The 17,788-nt window shown below is 39.9% G+C and overlaps 1 protein-coding gene across 2 annotated transcripts in view; it reads right to left on the reverse strand.

Moving 5' to 3' along the window:
• Positions 1–1,952: 1,952 nt before the first annotated feature.
• The window catches only part of ZNF573 (zinc finger protein 573), a 47,510-nt gene continuing 31,674 nt past the window's right edge, over positions 1,953–17,788 (reverse strand). For both annotated transcript variants that reach the window (XM_030913738.1, XM_030913739.1), the window contains one exon: positions 1,953–3,841. In XM_030913738.1, coding sequence (XP_030769598.1) covers positions 2,139–3,841 — 1,703 coding nt within the window. In that variant the 3' untranslated portion in view covers positions 1,953–2,138. The remainder of the gene's footprint in view (positions 3,842–17,788) is intronic.

Raw genomic sequence — 17,788 nt, forward strand, 5'->3', positions numbered from 1 at the left:
CAAAAAACAAGATCAGATCAGAAGGAAGGAAGGGGCTATGAATGAAAAAGAGGTCCAGGAAAGGCAGTGAAAGCCTTCAGGTCATGGTTCAAGACGGATGACTCTGAAGGAGAGGAATGAAGCAAGATTGGTAGAAAAACTAAACACAGGGCAGTATGAAGACAGTTTAAGCCTGGCTGATGGGAAGCTGATTCACAGTTCCCCAGCTGAAGAGTCTGGGTCTCATAAGAATTGACTAGCATGAATACTTTTGTTACGCTCAGAAAAGGGGCTGGAGGCAGCCCATGGGAAGCATGGCCTCAACATTAACACAGTGATTATTTCAGAGAGGGAGCAGAGGGGGCACTTCACAGCAGGTTATCTGTTCTCCAAAGAACAGAGTATGACTATTAAAAACCCTTGGTTAAGACCCCAGAAATATCTAATGTGACAATTTTGAGAATCACCATTCAATGAAATTTCTATAAAAGGTTCTGTCAGCAGCCTCTGCAGAAGCCCAAGGTAGAGGAGGCCAGATTTGCATGAGAGTGAATGAACAAGTGGGCTTGAGCACTAGGGAAAGGCGATCCTGAAGATTCTGTTCATTGGAAGCAAGTGACTAGGTTCACCTCACATGCAAAGGGAGGCAAATTGGACTTCAGGTTTTTTGTTTTTTGTTTTTGTTTTTGAGATGGAGTCTCACTCTGTTGCCCAGGCTGGAGTTAAGTGGCACGATCTCAGCTCACTGCAGCCTCTGCCTCCCAAGTTCAAGCGATTCTCCTGCCTGTCTCCCTAGTGGCTACGCCTGGCTAGTTTTTTATTTTTTTATTTTTAGTAGAGATGGGGTTTCACCATGTTAGCCAGGCTTGTCTCAAACTCCTGACCTCAAGTGATTCGCCTGCCTCGGTCTCCCAGAGTGCTGGAATTACAGGCATGAGTCACCATGCCCGGTCAGACTTCAAGTTTGAAGGGTAGAGTTTCAAAGAATTTGAGGGCATATTTTTATTTTTTATTTTTTTTTATTTTTTGAGTCAGAGTCTCCCTCTGTCGCCCAGGCTGGAGTGCAGTGGCCGGATCTCAGCTCACTGCAAGCTCCACCTCCCGGGTTTAAGCCATTCTCCTGCCTCAGCCTCCCGAGTGGCTGGGACTACAGGCGCCTGCCACCTCGCCTGGCTAGTTTTTTGTATTTTTTAGTAGAGACGGGGTTTCACCGTGTTCGCCAGGATGGTCTCGATCTCCTGACCTCGTGATCCGCCTGTCTCGGCCTCCCAAAGTGCTGGGATTACAGGCTTGAGCCACCGCGCCCGGCCCGAGGGCATATTTTTAAAATACCATGACTGGCACTCTGAATACAAATTGCTTATATTTCTACGTCATGCAAAATATCCTCAAGAAGCCACCCAAATTGCTTGAGCCCAGAAGTTGAAAGGTGCAGTGAGCTATGATCATGCCTCTGCACTCCAGCCTGGGTGATACAGCAAGACCCTGTCTCAAAAAAAAAAAAAAAAAAAAAAAAAAAAAAAAAAAAAAACAAAGCTCCAAAGTCTAATTCATTTGTAGCATCAACTACTACAGGCCAGGATTTCCTCATGTAAATTGAACCCACTGTAGATGAGGACAGCTTTCTCCTGGCACTCTCACTCTCTAAGCCAGCCCGTCAGTGTGAGTGAGCCACCTGGAAAACAGATTCTTCAGCCCCAACAAGCCCTCAGAAGACCACAAGCTCAAGGAAAAACCAATCCAAAAGCACTCAGTTAAGCCTCTTCTGAATTTCTGACCCTCAGAACCTATGAGTGATGTTTACTATTGTGGTAAGACATTAAGGCTTGGGGTAATTTGTAATACAGTCATTGAAATCCAGTATGAAAGGCTTTTGGTCATCCTTTTAATTAATAAGTTTATATAAAAAAATCCATGCCATGGATGTTGTAGGCATGAAGAAACTGGGATTCCTGTTTTTTTTTTTTTTTTCCTTAATTTACCATTGAATAGTCAGATGTTCCATTAAAACATCGACATCGAATGCTTTCTAATGTGGCAAGAACTGCATTTTGAACTCTCTCAATTGCTAAAGCCATACCTGTAAGACTAACATTCCATCATTTCTCACCAGTGTGGACTGTCTGATGATGAATGGTGAGCTCGTACTCTTTATGGTCTTAGACTTTTGTGCTCCTATGAATTCCCTGATGGGCTTTAAGGGCTGAACCATATCTGAAGGTTTTCCCACACTGCTTACACACATAGGGTTTCTCACCAGTATGAATTCTCTCATGTTGAACAAGGTTTGAAACACGACTGAAGGCCTTCCCACATTCTTTACATTCATAAGGTTTTCCACCAGTATGAATTTTCTGATGTTGTGTAAGGTAGCCATACATTTTAAAGGCCTTTCCACATTCTTTACATTCATAGGGTTTTTTATCAGCATGAATACTCTGATGTGCAGTAAGGTGTGAACTACGTCTAAAGGTCTTCCCACATTCCTTACATTCAAAAGGTTTCTCATCAGTATGAATACTTTGATGTAGAGTAAGATTTCTATAGAAAGTAAAGGTTTTTCTACATACCTTACATTCATAGGGTTTCACACCAGTATGAATTTTCTGATGTTGATTAAGATATCCATGCAAGCTAAAGGTCTTTCCACATTCCTTACATTCATAGGGTTTCTCACCAGTATGAGTTTTCTGATGCTGAATAAGGTTTGAGCCAGTACTATAGGCCTTCCCACATACCTGACATTCAAAAAGTTTCTTACCAGTGTGAATATTCTGATGTCGAGTCAGATTTCTATACAAAGTAAAGGTTTTCTTACACTCCTTACATTCAAAGTGTTTCATGCCAGTATGAATTTTCTGATGTTGTTTAAGGTAGCCATACAAGCTAAAGGCCTTTCCACATTCCTTGCATTCATAGGGTTTCTCGCCCGTATGAGTTTTCTGATGTTGAAAGAGTTTTGAACCAGTAGTATAGGTCTTCCCACATTGCTTGCATTCAAAAAGTTTCTCACCAGTATGAATATTCTGATGCCGAGTAAGATTTCTATACAAAGTAAAGGTTTTCTTACACTCCTTACATTCATAGGGTTTTCCACCTCTATGAATTCTCTGATGTAGAAGAAAGTATGAGGCAGTCGTATAGCCCTTCCCACATTCTTTACACTCATATGGCTTTTTACCAGTGTGAACACTCTGATGTACAGTAAGTTGGTGACCTCTTCTAAAGGCTTTTCCACATTTCTCACATACGTATGGCTTCTCTTCAGTATGAATCTGCCCATGTTCAACAAGATTTGAGCGCCTACTAAAAGTCTTCCCACATTCCTTACATTTATATGGTTTTTCGCCAGTATGAACTCTCTGATGAATTCTAAGGTGTCCACCTTGACTAAAGGCCTTCCCACACTCCTGACATTCATAAGGCTTCCCACCAGTGTGAATTCTCTCATGTTGAGCAATGTGTGAGGCATATATAAAGGCCTTCCCACACTGCCTACATTCATAGGTTTTCTCACCAGTATGAAATCTCTGATGCACAGTCAGCTGATAACCACTTTTAAAGTTCTTCCCACATTCTGTACATTCATAGGGCTTCTCACCGGTATGAAATCTTTGATGGAGAGTAAGTTGATAACCACTACGAAAGTTCTCCCCACACTCTTTGCATTCATAGGGTCGCTCAATAATATGAAACTTGTGATGTAGAATAAGTTGATAACCACTACTGAATTTCTTCTGACATTTCTTACATTCATAGAGTTTCTCTCTCTTATATATGCTCTGAAGTTGTGTAGAGGATATACCTGTTTCATAAGTGGGTACTTCTATGTAGCTGATTATCTCACACTGTAAATCCAAATCTGAAACAAAAGAGGACAACGAAAAAAATTTGTATTTCTATACCAGAGAACAAGAAACTTTATGAAAGAAAAAGCAACCCTCACAATAAGTGAATGGCATACAGAATTCAAAAATATGGTTATGAAATTTGAAAAAGGCCAAGAAGAGTTCGGAAATGTATACGAGTTTAAGTAAGACAGTAAAATTACTGATTGAGGACATAGGTAACATTTAGGTGGGGCCAGAATTTTTGACAAGCTTGTTCCAAATCTGCCATCTTGGCACTGTCAAAGACCAAGTGAATTAAAACTGAGAGGAGAAAAACCTTGACATCTTTATTTTGAACCTATCACTGATTTAGATGCAGGTCAGTGTTTAAGAATACATCCTTTAAGTTCCTCAAGTGATTTTTCATTGTTCTTAGAATAAAATACAAATCCCTTTCCAAGGACTGCTGCTTACCTAGGAGGCCTCATGTCAAAACAACTAACTCTTTGCTTCCTATTCTCTATCATAGTCCCTCTTTGCAATACCAAGAATATAGTACAATTGCCCCTTGGTATCTGTGGAGGATCAGTTCCAGGACCTCCTGCGGATACCAAAACCCAATCCAGCTACAGATGCCCAAGTCCCTGATATAAAATGGCATAGTATTTGCACATAACCTATATGCATCTTCCTGTATACTTTCAATCATCTGTGGATTACTTACAATACCTAATACAATGTAAATGCTATGTGAATAGCTGTTCTACTCTATTACTGAGAAAATAATGACAAGAAAAAAGTCTGTATGTGGTCAGTACTCTCACAATTTAAAAATATATGTTTGATCTGAAGATGGTTGAATCCATGAGTGGATACAAAGGGTCAACTATACAACTTCCCACAACACTTAATGCTGTCCACAGACTGTTTAACCGCTCAAGAGTCCTTGGACTTAGACATTTCGCAGGCTGAATCCTTCTCATCCTTTATGTTTCAGGATAAATGTTCTTTCTTTAGAAAGGCAGTACCTGCTAACTCTGTCTGTCTCTCTATCTTTATCTATCTATCTATCTATCTATCTATCTATCTATCTATCTATCCATCCATCCATCCATCTAGCTATCAATCAATCAATCATCAAGACAGGGTCTTGCTCTGTCACTCAGGCAGAAGTACAGTAGCCCAATCATAGTTCACTGCAGCCTTGTACTCTTCCGGCTCAAGTGATCTTCCCACTTCAGCCTCTCAAGTAACTGGGACTACAGATGCACAACACCACACCTGGCTCATTTTAAAATTATGTGTAGAGACAGGGTCTCACTGTGTTGCTTATCCACCATGATCAAGTCAGCTTCATCCCTGGGATGCGAGGCTGGTTCAACATACACAAATCAATAAACGTAATCCATCACATAAACCGAACCAAAGACAAAAACCACATGATTATCTCAATAGATACAGAAAAGGCCTTTGATAAAATTCAACATCCCTTCATGTTAAAATTAAAAACTGGCAATAAACTAGGTACTGATGGAACATATCTCAAAACAGTAAGAGCTATTTATGACAAACCTATAGCCGATATCATACTGAATGGGTGAAAGCTGGAAGCATTCCCTTTGAAAACCAGTACAAGACAAGGATTCCCTCTCTCACCACTCCTATTCAACATAGTACTGGAAGTTCTGGCCAGGGCAATCAGGCAAGAGAAATAAGTAAAAGTATACAAATAGGAAGAGAGGAAGTCAAGTTGTCTCTGTTTGCCGATAACATGATTTTATATTTAGAAAACCCCATCATCTCAGGCCAAAAACTCCTTAAACTGATAAGCAACTTCAGCAAAGTCTCAGGGTACAAAATCAATGTGAAAAAATCACAAGCATTCCTTTACACCAACAATAGACAAGCAGAGAGCAAAATCACGAATGAACTCCCATTCACAATCGCTACGAAGAGAATAAAATACCTAGGAATACAGCTAACAAGGAATGTGAAGGACCTCTTCAAGGAGAACTATAAACCACTGCTCAAAGAAATAAGAGAGGACACAAACAAATGGAAAAACATTCCATCCTCATGAATAGGAAGAATCAATATCGTGAAAATGGCCATACTACCCAAAGTAAATTATAGATTCAATGCTATTCCCATCAAATTACCATTAACATTCTTCACAGAATTAGAAAAAAACTATTTTAAATTTTATATGGAATCAAAGAAGACACCGTACAACCAAGACAATCCTAAGCAAAAAGAACAAAGCTAGAGACATCACGCTACCTGACTTCAAACTACACTACAAGGCTACAGTAACCAAAACAGCATGGTACTGGTACCAAAACAGACATATAGACCAATGGAGCAGAATAGAGACCTCAGAAATAACACCATGCATCTACAACCATCTGATCTTCGACAAACCTGCCACAAACAAGCAATGGAGAAAGGATATCCTATTCAGTAAATGGTGCTGGGAAAACTGGGTAGCTGTATGCAGAAAACTAAAACTAGACCCCTTCCTTACACCTTATACAACAATCAACTCAAGATGGATTAAAGACTTAACTGTAAAACCCAAAACCATATAAACCCTATAAGAAAACCTAGGCAATACCATTCAGTACATAGGCATGGGCAAAGACTTGATGACAAAAATGACAAAAGCCATTGCAACAAAAGCCAAAATTGACAAATGGGAACCAACTAAACTAAAGAGCTTCTGCACAGGAAAAGAAATTATCATCAGAGTGAACAGACAACCTACAGAATGGGAGAAATCTACCCATCTGACAAAGGTCTAATATCCATAAATGACATGGAACAAATTTACAAGAATCAAACAATACATCAAAAACTAGGCAAGGGATATGAACAGACACTTCTCAAAAGAAGACATTTGGCTGGGTGTGGTGGCTCATGCCTGTAATCCCAGCACTTTGGGAGGCCAAGGCGAGTGGGTCACAAGGTCAGGAGTTCAAGACCAGCCTGGCCAACATGGTGAAACCCTGTCTCTACTAAAAATACAAAAAAAATTAGCCAGGCATGGTGGCAGGCGCCTGTAATCCCAGCTACTCGGGAGGCTGAGGCAGGAGAATCACTTGAACCCAGGAGGTGGAGGTTGCAGTGAGCCGAGATGGAGCCACTGCACTCCAGCCTGGGTGACAGAGTGAGAATCCATCTCAAAAAAAAAAAAAAAAAAAAGACATTTATAAGGCCAACAAACACATGAAGAAAAGCTCAACATCATTATCAGAGATCATCAGAGAAATGCAAATCAAAACCACAATGAGATACCATCTCACACCAGTAAGAATGGTGATTATTAAAAAGTCAGGAAAAACAATAGATGCTGGTGAGGCTGTGGAGAAATAGGAACACTTTTACACTGTTGGTGGGAATATAAATTAGTTCAAGCACTGTGGAAGGCAGTATGGCAATTCCTCAAGGATCTAGAACCAGAAATACATTTGACCCAGCAGTCCTATTACTGGGTATATACCCAAAGAAATATAAATTATTCTACTATAAAGACACATGTGCATGTATGTTTCTTGCAGCAGGATTTACAATAGCAAAGACTTGGAGCCAACCCAAATGCCCATCCGTGATAAACTGGATAAAGAAAATGTGGTACATATGCATCATGGAGTACTATGCAGCCATAAAAAGAAATGAGATCATGTCCTTTGCAGGGACATGCATGAAGCTGGAGGCCATAATTCTCAGCAAACTATCACAGGAACAGAAAACCAAATACTTCATGTTCTCACTCATAAGTGGGAGCCGAACAATGAGAACACACGGACATAGAGAGGGGAATAACATATACCAGGGCCTGTTGGGGGCTGGGAGGTGAGGGGAGGGAACTTAGAGGGCAGGTCAAAAGGTGCAGCAAACCACCATGGCACACGTATACCTATATAATAAATGTGCATGTTCTGCACAAGACTAATGATGTCACACAGATACACCAAGAAGGTAGGAAAAGGTTTATAACTCTCATCATGAGGCTTTCTAGAGAGCAGAGCAGCTCCCAAGCAGGTCATAAAACAACTTGAGAGATTAGGAAAAGGAGGCTGGCTTGGAGTTTGCATGGTGGTTAGGGCGTGGTGCTGGGTTGAGTGTTCCTGCTCATGGGATGGGGTTCATATGGTTTGAATGTAAAGGCGGGAGCACATAGGTTTTTTATCAGCTGGCCCAGAAGTAAACAGAAGGGGAAAAAAAGAGGAGTCGTCAGCAGTTAAACATCAAAAACAGTCAGGGACTGGAGTGGTGGCTCACGCCTGTAATCCCAGCACTTTGGGAAGCCGAGGCAGGAGGACTGCTCAAGCCCAGGAGTTCAAGACCAGCCTGGGCAACACAGTAAGACCTCTTCTTTACAAAAAAAAAAAAATTAAAAACTTGGCTGGGCATGGTAGCATGCACCTGTGGTCCCAGATATTTGGGAGGGCAAGGTGGGAGAATTGCTAGAGCCCAGGCGCCCAAAGCTGCAGTGAGCTGTGTTCATGCCACTGCACTCCAGCCCGGGAAACAGAGCAAGACCCTGTCTCAAAAAAAAAAAAAAAAAGAAAAAGAAAACACTTTTTTTTTTTTTTTTTTGAGACTGAGTCTCACTCTGTCTCTCAGGCTGGAGTGCAGTGGTGCGATCTCGGTTCACTGCAAACTCCGCCTCCTGGGTTCATACCATTCTCCTGCCTCAGTCTCCCAAGTGGCTGGGACTACAGGCACCCACCACCACGCCCAGCTAATTTTTTGTATTTTTACTAGAGACGGGGTTTCACCCTGTTAGCCAAGATGGTCTTGATCTCCTGACCTCGTGATCCGCCCGCCTCGGCCTCCCAAAGTGCTGGGATTACAGGCGTGAGCCACCGCACCCGGCCAGGAAATCCTTAAAGAAAAAAAAATACTGTCACTCAGGCTGGAGTGCAGTGGTGTGATCTTGGCTCACTGCAACCTTTGCCTCTCAGGTTCAAGCAATTCTTGTGTCTCAGCCTCCCAGGTAGCTGGGGCCACAAGCGCCCACTACCGTGCCTGCCTAATTTGTTTGTATTTTTGGTAGAAATGAGGTTTCTCCATGTTGGCCAGGCTAGTCTCGGAACTCCTGGCGCCAAGTGATTCACCTCCATCTGCCTCAGCTTCCCAAAGTGTTAGGATTACAGGCATGAGCCACTGCATCCAGCCAAGACTTTAATTTTTTTGCGGGGGGCGGGGGTGGTGGGATGGAATCTGGCTCTGTGGCCCAGGCTGGAGTGCAGTGGCGCAATATCGGCTCTGCAACCTCCGCCTGCCAGGTTCAAGAGATTCTACTGCCTCAGCCTCTGGAGTAGCTGGGATTATAGGTACTTGCCACTATGCCGGGCTAAGTTTTGTATTTTTAGTAGAGACAGGGTTTCGTCATGTTGGACAGGCTTGTCTAGAACTCCTGAACTCAAACGATCTGCCCACCTCAGCCTCCCAAAGCGCTGGGATTACAGGCATGAGCCACCGCACTCGGCAAGATTTTAATGTTTCAAAAGCAGTTTTAACCATCTCTATTTTCTAACGAACTACAATGTACATAGAGGATTTCGTAATAAGTGTTATAAATAATTTCTTTATAAGGGTTATAAATAATTCTGTATTTATCTATTAACATGGTATGAAATAAGGAAAGCAAATTAGCCAAAGTCTGATTAAGCAAAGACAATCCAAAGTCTGAGTGGAACATTTAATCAATAAAGATCTAGAACTTCATAGATACAATTCAAATACTGCAGAGCTCAGTTACTTTCCAGTCACACACAGATTGTTCCCAAAAACTGACCATATACCGGGCTATAAAGCAAGTTTCAACGTATTTCAAAGGATCAAGATCATATAGAGTATGTAGTCTGACTACAAAAAAATGTTATGCTAGAAATCAATACTGCAAAGGTAACTAGACAACATATATTTGGTAATTAATACTGCTTGTAGGTAATCAATATACTGAACAAACAGTGCACTGTGATATGATAAAATAACAAACTTTGGAAAATGATGTTTTGACTGAAAATTATAAGGCCATACACTAAAGGAAGTATATACAAACACTACTAAAGTGAGTAAACTTGTTGCTCATGGGGGTACCGGTTATTTCAGAAGTGTGTTACATGTACACTGGAGTTGAACAGGTATATAAATAAATGGTGGATGGGGAGAGCCAGTTTTCTTGCTATCAGGGTAAAAAAGTTACAGATAAACAAGGCAGGAAGACTAGAATGCATTTTGTAGTACTGGATGAGAGTCAGAGACATTAGTATGAACTCATGTTTAGCTTCAGATGCATACAAACGGATAGACAGAAAGACAATTACTAATATATGTAAGCATACACGGGTGAATGTGCATATATATCCGTTACCCAGACCTTGTTTTGTTTGTTTGTTTTTTGTTTTTTTTTGGGGGGCGGGGGGGAGGATGGAGTCTTGCTCTGTCGCCCAGGCTGGAGTGCAGTGGTGTGATCTCGGCTCACTGCAACCTCTGCCTCCGAGTTCAAGCAATTCTCCTGCTTCAGCCTCCTGAGTAGCTGGCATTACAGACGGGTGCCTCCATGCCCAGCTAATTTTTGTATTTTTAGTTGAGACGGGGTTTCACCATGTTGGCCAGGCTCGTCTTAAACTCCTGACCTCGTGATCTGCCCGCCTTGGCCTCCCAAAGTGCTGGGATTACAGGTGTGAGCCACCGTGCCCAGCTGACCTTGGTTTTTAAATCCCATTCTCCACTAAAAGGAACCACGCTCCCGGGAGAAACAGCTGATTCCAGGACCACAGGAGGGAGAAAACAAAATGAACTTGAAGGTAGTACCAGGAAAGAAGTCCTCAAAAAACAGAAGGATCAGGGTATTAAATGAACACAGGAACCAACCTAAAAGAGCTATCAATGTCTGAAGCTGAAACAGTATGGGTGGCAAAAGAAATAATGTAATATTTGATTATACCTTGAAGTATAAAACAAATATACATGAGTCTATAAATGAGAAGTATAAATGAGAAGAAACAAATATTTCTTATAGAAGAATTCTAGATATTAGAGATTAAACTCTATGGAATGTAAAGGTTAATTTCTACTCCTATGTACCTGCTCCCAGGGTGGGCTAGACTTAACAAGTTGTCTCTAAAGAATAGAGAATGGAAAAGGAAAAAATAGTACATTTGGAGTGAAAAAACCTGGCAGACACTGCTTTAGCCAAATGATAAAGGTTAATATCACCAGTGATGTCACGTACCCCAATGTAATGTGATGAAAAGCATACTTCACCTCTGTTACAGTCTTTCTAAAAACTACTACTTCCTAATTACAAGAAAAACAAGACTTGGATTGGGAGATACACTACTGGCATGGTCTGTCAAGACAGTCAAAGTCATGAAAAGCAAAGCTGAAAAAACTGTCACAGAACAGAAGAGACTGGAAGATAAGACAAATATATACAATGTGGTACCCCTAACTGGATGCATCTTGGAACAGAAATATGAACTATATGGAAAAACTGAATGAAATCCCAATAAAGAGTCTCATGTCAGTTTCCTAGTTTTGACAAATGTACTTTATGTAAGATGTTAATGGTGGTGGAAAGTGGGAGAGGTGTATACAAGAAATCTCTGTATTACCTTTGTAAATCTGTTAATTTTATAAATCTAAAATTATTCTACAATTAAAAAGTTATTGTAAACAAAGATAATTACCAGTGGTCTTTGCTTGGTTGGTGGAGAAAAGAAAACAAACAAAAATGATCATTACACATTACTTCTTTAATATTCTTGGCAAAAAATGTTTAATCTTACTCTAGTCATGAGGGGAAATTATCAAACCTATAAGCCTGACATTCCACAAGAAAACTGGAGTAGACAGTTCAAAAAAACCAAACTCTAAGGGGTAAATGTAGTAGGGTAACACCAAGATAAAAAGCCTAAGATCTGGCTGGGCGTGGTGGCTCACACCTTAATCCCAGCACTTTGGGAGGCCAAGGCAGGCGTATCACAAAGTTAGGAGTTCGAGACCAGCCTGGCCAATATGGTGAAACCCCATCTGTACTAAAAATACAAAAATTAGCCAGGCGTAGTGGCGGGTGCCACCAGCTAACTCGGAGGCTGAGGCAGGAGAATCACTTGAACCCAGGAGGCAGAGGTTGCAGTGAGCAGAGATCACACCACTGCATTCCAGCCTGGGCAACAGAGCAAGACTCGGTCTCAAAAAAAGAAAAAAAAAAAAAAAGGCTAAGACCTAAATACAACGTATGAATACACAATGGATCCTGGAAACATTTTATAAATGACATTTTTAGAAACAGCATAACAAATGTAAGTATAGACTCTATAGTAGATAAGACTACATTACTATTATAATAATATTGTGACTTTGAAGGAGAATGTCTTTATTCTTAGAAGATGCACATAGTTAAGAGGTGAAATTTAATGACAACTGCTACTTACCATCAAGTGAGCCAAGAAGAAAGGTGCATATATACAGAGAAAAAGTAAGGCAAAATGTTAATAACCAAAGATGAATTTACATGAAGGGTAATTAACTGTATATATATTATATATTATACACATACATATACAGACATACACAAATACATATTTTAAAAATATTCTCACTTGGCTTGATGATTTTCAAAATAAAAAGCTGGGGAAAGGAAGGAAAAAGCAACCCAGAATTTAAGGAGGTATTACCTAAATTCTCATATAAAATTATTTTGAACCAAATAATAGTATGTTTGTATCCATTTATATTTGATGGAGTGAAAGAAGTAGAAAAACAATTTATAAAGCAGATATAAATACATATGAGAAAAGAAGAAAACTTGAAAATTGATGACCTATATATTCATCACAAGAAGCTGGAAAAAGTGCAACAAAATAAACAAAAATAAGACAAAAGTCCAGTAATTAAAAAAAAAAATAGAGTTCACAAATACCACAGAAGAGCCACAATGGCAAATATTTTATTTCAAACTAATGTTACTGATGCAATTCTTTTAACACTGATGAAGAAAAAAGTAAATGCTACAATATCCAACCTAGTGCTACCAGGTACCTCAGCTGTAGCTCTCCACACTGCACAAACACAGTAAGATGGCATTATGATAAAAACATGTTACTAGCTTGCTTGAAATGCATAAAACTCTAAAAAGCAGCCACTGCAAAATTAACACACAGAACACTTGGACAATTCTATAAGCATTACGTAATTTGCATCAGTTTTTAAAAAGCACAATGGAAACTGAAGGTTCAGATGTTTTTTTCTGGAGTGTTTCTTCAGACTCTAAGAGGGGGTAAAAGGGTACATTCCCTCACCACAACACATGTATGAAGCTAATGAAACACTTACATCCAACATTATTTTTTATTTTATTTTATTTTTTGAGATGGAGTCTCCCTTTGTTGCCCAGGCTGGGGTGCAGCGGTACGATCTCGGCTCACCGCAACCTCTGCCTCCCGGGTTCAAGCAATTCTCCTGCCTCAACCTCCTGAGTAGCTGAGGTTGCAGGCACACCACCACGCATCGCTAATTTTTGTACTTGTAGTAGAGACAGGGTTTCTCCACATTAGCCAGGCTGGTCACAAACTCCTGACCACAAGCGATCCGCCTGCCTTGGCTTCCTGAAGTGCTGGGATTACAGGCATGAGCCACTGCGCCCAGCCATCCAGCGTTAGGAAGGACAATGAAAAAAAAAATTACAATCCAATCCCATTCATGAAACCTAAAGAAAACATTAAAAGTTCAGATATAATTGAAAAGAGATAAAATATCAACACATGATGACCAAATTGGATTACAGCACGCAAGGTTAGTCAAGTAATAGAATTCAACACAGTACAGAATAATGGAGGAAAAAAATCATATGAATTATGTCAATAAATGCAGAAAGAATGATTCCTAAGAAGAGTTTTAGCAATTGTATAAAAAAGGAAACCACCTCCATGTGAAAGAGTATTTATATAAATTTTTAAAAAACACACCTTAGCCAGGTGCGGTGGCTAATGCCTGTAATCCTAGCACTTTGGGACTCTGAGATAGGAGAATTACAGCAGTAAGCCGAGATCACACTACTGTACTCCAAACCCCGGTAACAGAGCAAGACTCAGTCCCCCCCCCCCCAAAAAAAAAGTCAACTGCCTTTTTCTTGTGGAAAATGACAAGCTGAATTCATATGCGAATACAGAAAATTCAGAATAGCCAAAACAATCTTGAAAGACAAGAATCAAGTATCAAAATAAAATAAAAAAATAAAAAATAAAAAAATTAAAAAATTAAAAAATTAAAAAAAATAACAAAAAAATAAACAAAACAAAAAAAAGAATCAAGTATCAGTACTCATACTTTGTGACTTCAAAACTTTTTTAATGTTACAGTAAATCAAGCAGTATATAGTACTGACAGAAAGACAGTGTGTGTATATATGCATATGTATATACACACACACAGGTACATATATCTCAAATTTATGATTAATTCATTATCAAAAAGGGTGCCAACAAAATTCAAAGGAGTCTCTTTAGCAATAGTGCTAGCACAACTGGATATTCCCATGCAAAAGAATGAAGCTGGGCATCTACCCTTTATATCACATATGAAAATTAACTCAATGTGGATCAAAGACCTAAAGGTAAGAGCTAAAACTACTAACTTAGAAGATAACATAGAAGTAAATCGTCATAACCTTGGATTACAAAAGTTTCCTAGATAATAATATCAAAAGCACAGCAACAAAAGAAATAATAGAATGGAATAGAATAATATTCAGCCATAAAAAAAGAATGAGTATTGACACCTCCTATTATATTGATGAAACTCAAAAACATGCTAAGTGAAAGAAAGTCATTCACAAAAGGCCACATGTTGCTTGATTCCTTTTTTATATGCAGAATAGGCAAATCTATAGATATCAGAGAAGTTTAATGGTTGCCAGAGACTGAGAGTGGGAGGACAGGGAATGACTGGCAAGGTGTATGAGGTTTCTTTTCTCTTTTTTTCTGAGATGGGGATTTTGCTCTGTTCCCTAGGTTGGAGTACAGTGGCATGATCATAGCTCACTGCAGCCTCAACCTTCAGGGCTCAAGTCATCCTCCCATGTCAGCCTCCTGAGTAGAAGGCAAAGGTTAAAAAAAGGTATCTTAATCTTGGTATCAAAAAATTTGGAATTAAGGGCACAAATTACAAAATAGACCAAATGGCATTCCATAATATTAAACAATGAAATAACAATGAATTAAAAAGTTAGGAACAGCCACACAACATAACACCTACTATCAAATCAATCTTCAAACAAGAACGAAAAGATTTCTAAAAATAAAAAGTAACTAATTAGAGGTAAAGAATGACAGTCTCAAATCAATGGAATAAATCTATTTTATTTATTTATTTATTTATTTATTTATTTATTTATTTATTTATTTTTGAGATGAAGTCTAGCTCTGTCACCCAGGTTGGAGTGCAGTGGCGCCATCTCGGCTCACTGCAAGCTCCACCTTCTGGGTTCACGCCATTCTCCTGCCTCAGCCTCCTGAGTAGCTGGCACTATAGGCGCCAGCCACCATGCCCGGCTAATTTTTTGTATTTTTAGTAGAGACGGGGTTTCACCGTGTTAGCCAGGGTGGTCTTGATCTCCTGACCTCATGAGCCGCCCGCCTCAGCATCCCAAAGTGCTGGGATTACAGGTGTGAGCCACCACACCCGGCCCACACTGGAATTATGATGTCATAAACTCAGCCCCATCCCAACTAGCTCGCTCTGTTTTGCAAAACCTGCCTTAAAAATTACCCAGTTGCAGGGCGGGTAATATATATATATACCCAGTCGCTACTTTTCGGTGGAGCATGTTTTTAAAAAAACAAAGAGGCTAGGCGTGGTGGCTCATGCCTATAATCCAAGCACTTTGGGAGGCAGGGGCAGGGGCGGGTGGATCACCTGAGGTAAGGTGTTCCAGGCCAGCCTGGCCAATGTGGTGAAACCCCGTCTCTACTAAAAATACAAAAATTAGCCAGGCGTGGTGGTGGGTGCCTGTAATCCCAGCTACTCGGGAGGCTGTGGCAGGAGAATTGCTTGACCCTGGGAGGCGGCAGTTGCAGTGAGCTGAGATCTGGCCACTGCACTCCAGCCTGTGCGACAGAGCAAGACTCTGTCTCAAAAAAAAAAAAAAAAAAAAGGAAAAAAAAGTTACCCAGTCTAGTTCTAAAACCTGATAAGTAACTTTCCTGGTTTCTTATTTTAAGATACTACTGCTACTCTTTGAAGAGGTTGTTCTCCCTTTTTTGCAATAAATCTAATAAGCTTAGCTTTGCTAGATGAACAGAAATGTCTGGTAATTCTTGGAAGTCAACAGTATATAGATACCCTAGGAAATAACTTATGAAAAATGTTGTTAAATGTAGAAAAATAAATATTTTGAAACAACATAAAAACATAAGTAAGTCCAGCTCAGAATAATACAAAGTACCAGAATAATGAAGATATATCAGGAAGGCTGATCTTTTCAGACAAAAATCAGTTGCTTTCTAATATATCAATAATAACTAATTACAGGCTGAGCAAGGTGGCTCACACCTGTATTTTCAGTACTTTGGGAAGCCAAGGCAGGAGGACTGCTCGAGCCCAGGAGTTAGAGACCAGCTCAGCAACCTAGTGAGACCCCCATCTCTAATAAACAAACAAAATAATGAATCACACAATATAGAAGTATACAATTACATATTATAGAATTATATGTTATACAAGTTCTTAATCTTTGACAAGAACATAGCACCATTACAAATTTACAGCAATATCAGAGAACAATTTCTTTTACATCAAGTAAAAGAACTCTATTTTAATTGACCTGAAATTTAACTGTAACTCAAAAGTTTAGAAAAACTTAATAAACTATAAACATAGATTTAAAGGGTTTTTAAAAACTATCATTTTTCAAATTTCTTTTAAAAAATTATAGTTTAAGTTAGAATGTAAAACTTACATTGTTGGTTTCTTTATCCTAATTTAATAATGGCATATCAACCTTAACTGGTCTTTGTCCATTTTCACTACAACTGGATAAATGATTAGACATTACTGCCAGTGTGGCAATTCCTTTAGTATATGTAAAATTTGGACAGGATGAAATGGAGAAAATTATTTTTCTCAGCTTCATTGATAAGAAATGTAAACTATGAAGACTGACATTGTTCACACACTTGATTTTGAGTTTTCAAATTTGTATAAAGCTTGTTCTGGTGTTGCAGCTTTGAAAGAACAGGAAGATACTCCAGAGTGATTGGCCACATTGCCACACATACATACACAGCTGCCAGTTTCTCTGAGTTAAGAGGGCCTAGCACTAAGAGGGTCCAGGAACAATTAGCATACCTAAGCCTAGATCTGGATTTCTAAATGGTGTTCCCATGGCCGGCCGCGGTGGCTCAAGCCTGTAATCCCAGCACTTTGGGAGGCCGAGACGGGCGGATCACGAGGTCAGGAGATCGAGACCATCCTGGCTAACACGGTGAAACCCAGTCTCTACTAAAAAATACAAAAAAATTAGCCGGGCGAGGTGGTGGGCGCCTGTAGTCCCAGCTACTTGGGAGGCTGAGGCAGGAGAATGGCGTGAACCCGGGAGGCGGAGCTTGCAGTGAGCTGAGATCCGGCCACAGCACTCCAGCCTGGGCGGCAGAGCGAGACTCCGTCTCAAAAAAAAAAAAAAAATGGTGTTCCCAATAAAAGGAACTGGTGCTCCATACAGAAGTGGCTGATTCCAGGGCTATGGCAGATAAAATATAAGATAATCCTAGATTAACAATTTGTAGTGCCAGAAAATAAGAAATCCTCACCAAAGGATGGGGGTAGGTTGAAAAGGCACAGGAGCCAACTTGAAAGAGCTCCAAGTGGCCAAAGCAGAAGAAAAATAAGGATAGTACTGGATTATAACTCATGGAATAAACATCTATGAGTCCATATTGATATAAATAATTGAATAGAGGAATAAG

Source organism: Rhinopithecus roxellana, chromosome 12 (genome assembly GCF_007565055.1).
Source record: "Rhinopithecus roxellana isolate Shanxi Qingling chromosome 12, ASM756505v1, whole genome shotgun sequence".
Lineage (NCBI taxonomy): Eukaryota > Metazoa > Chordata > Mammalia > Primates > Cercopithecidae > Rhinopithecus > Rhinopithecus roxellana.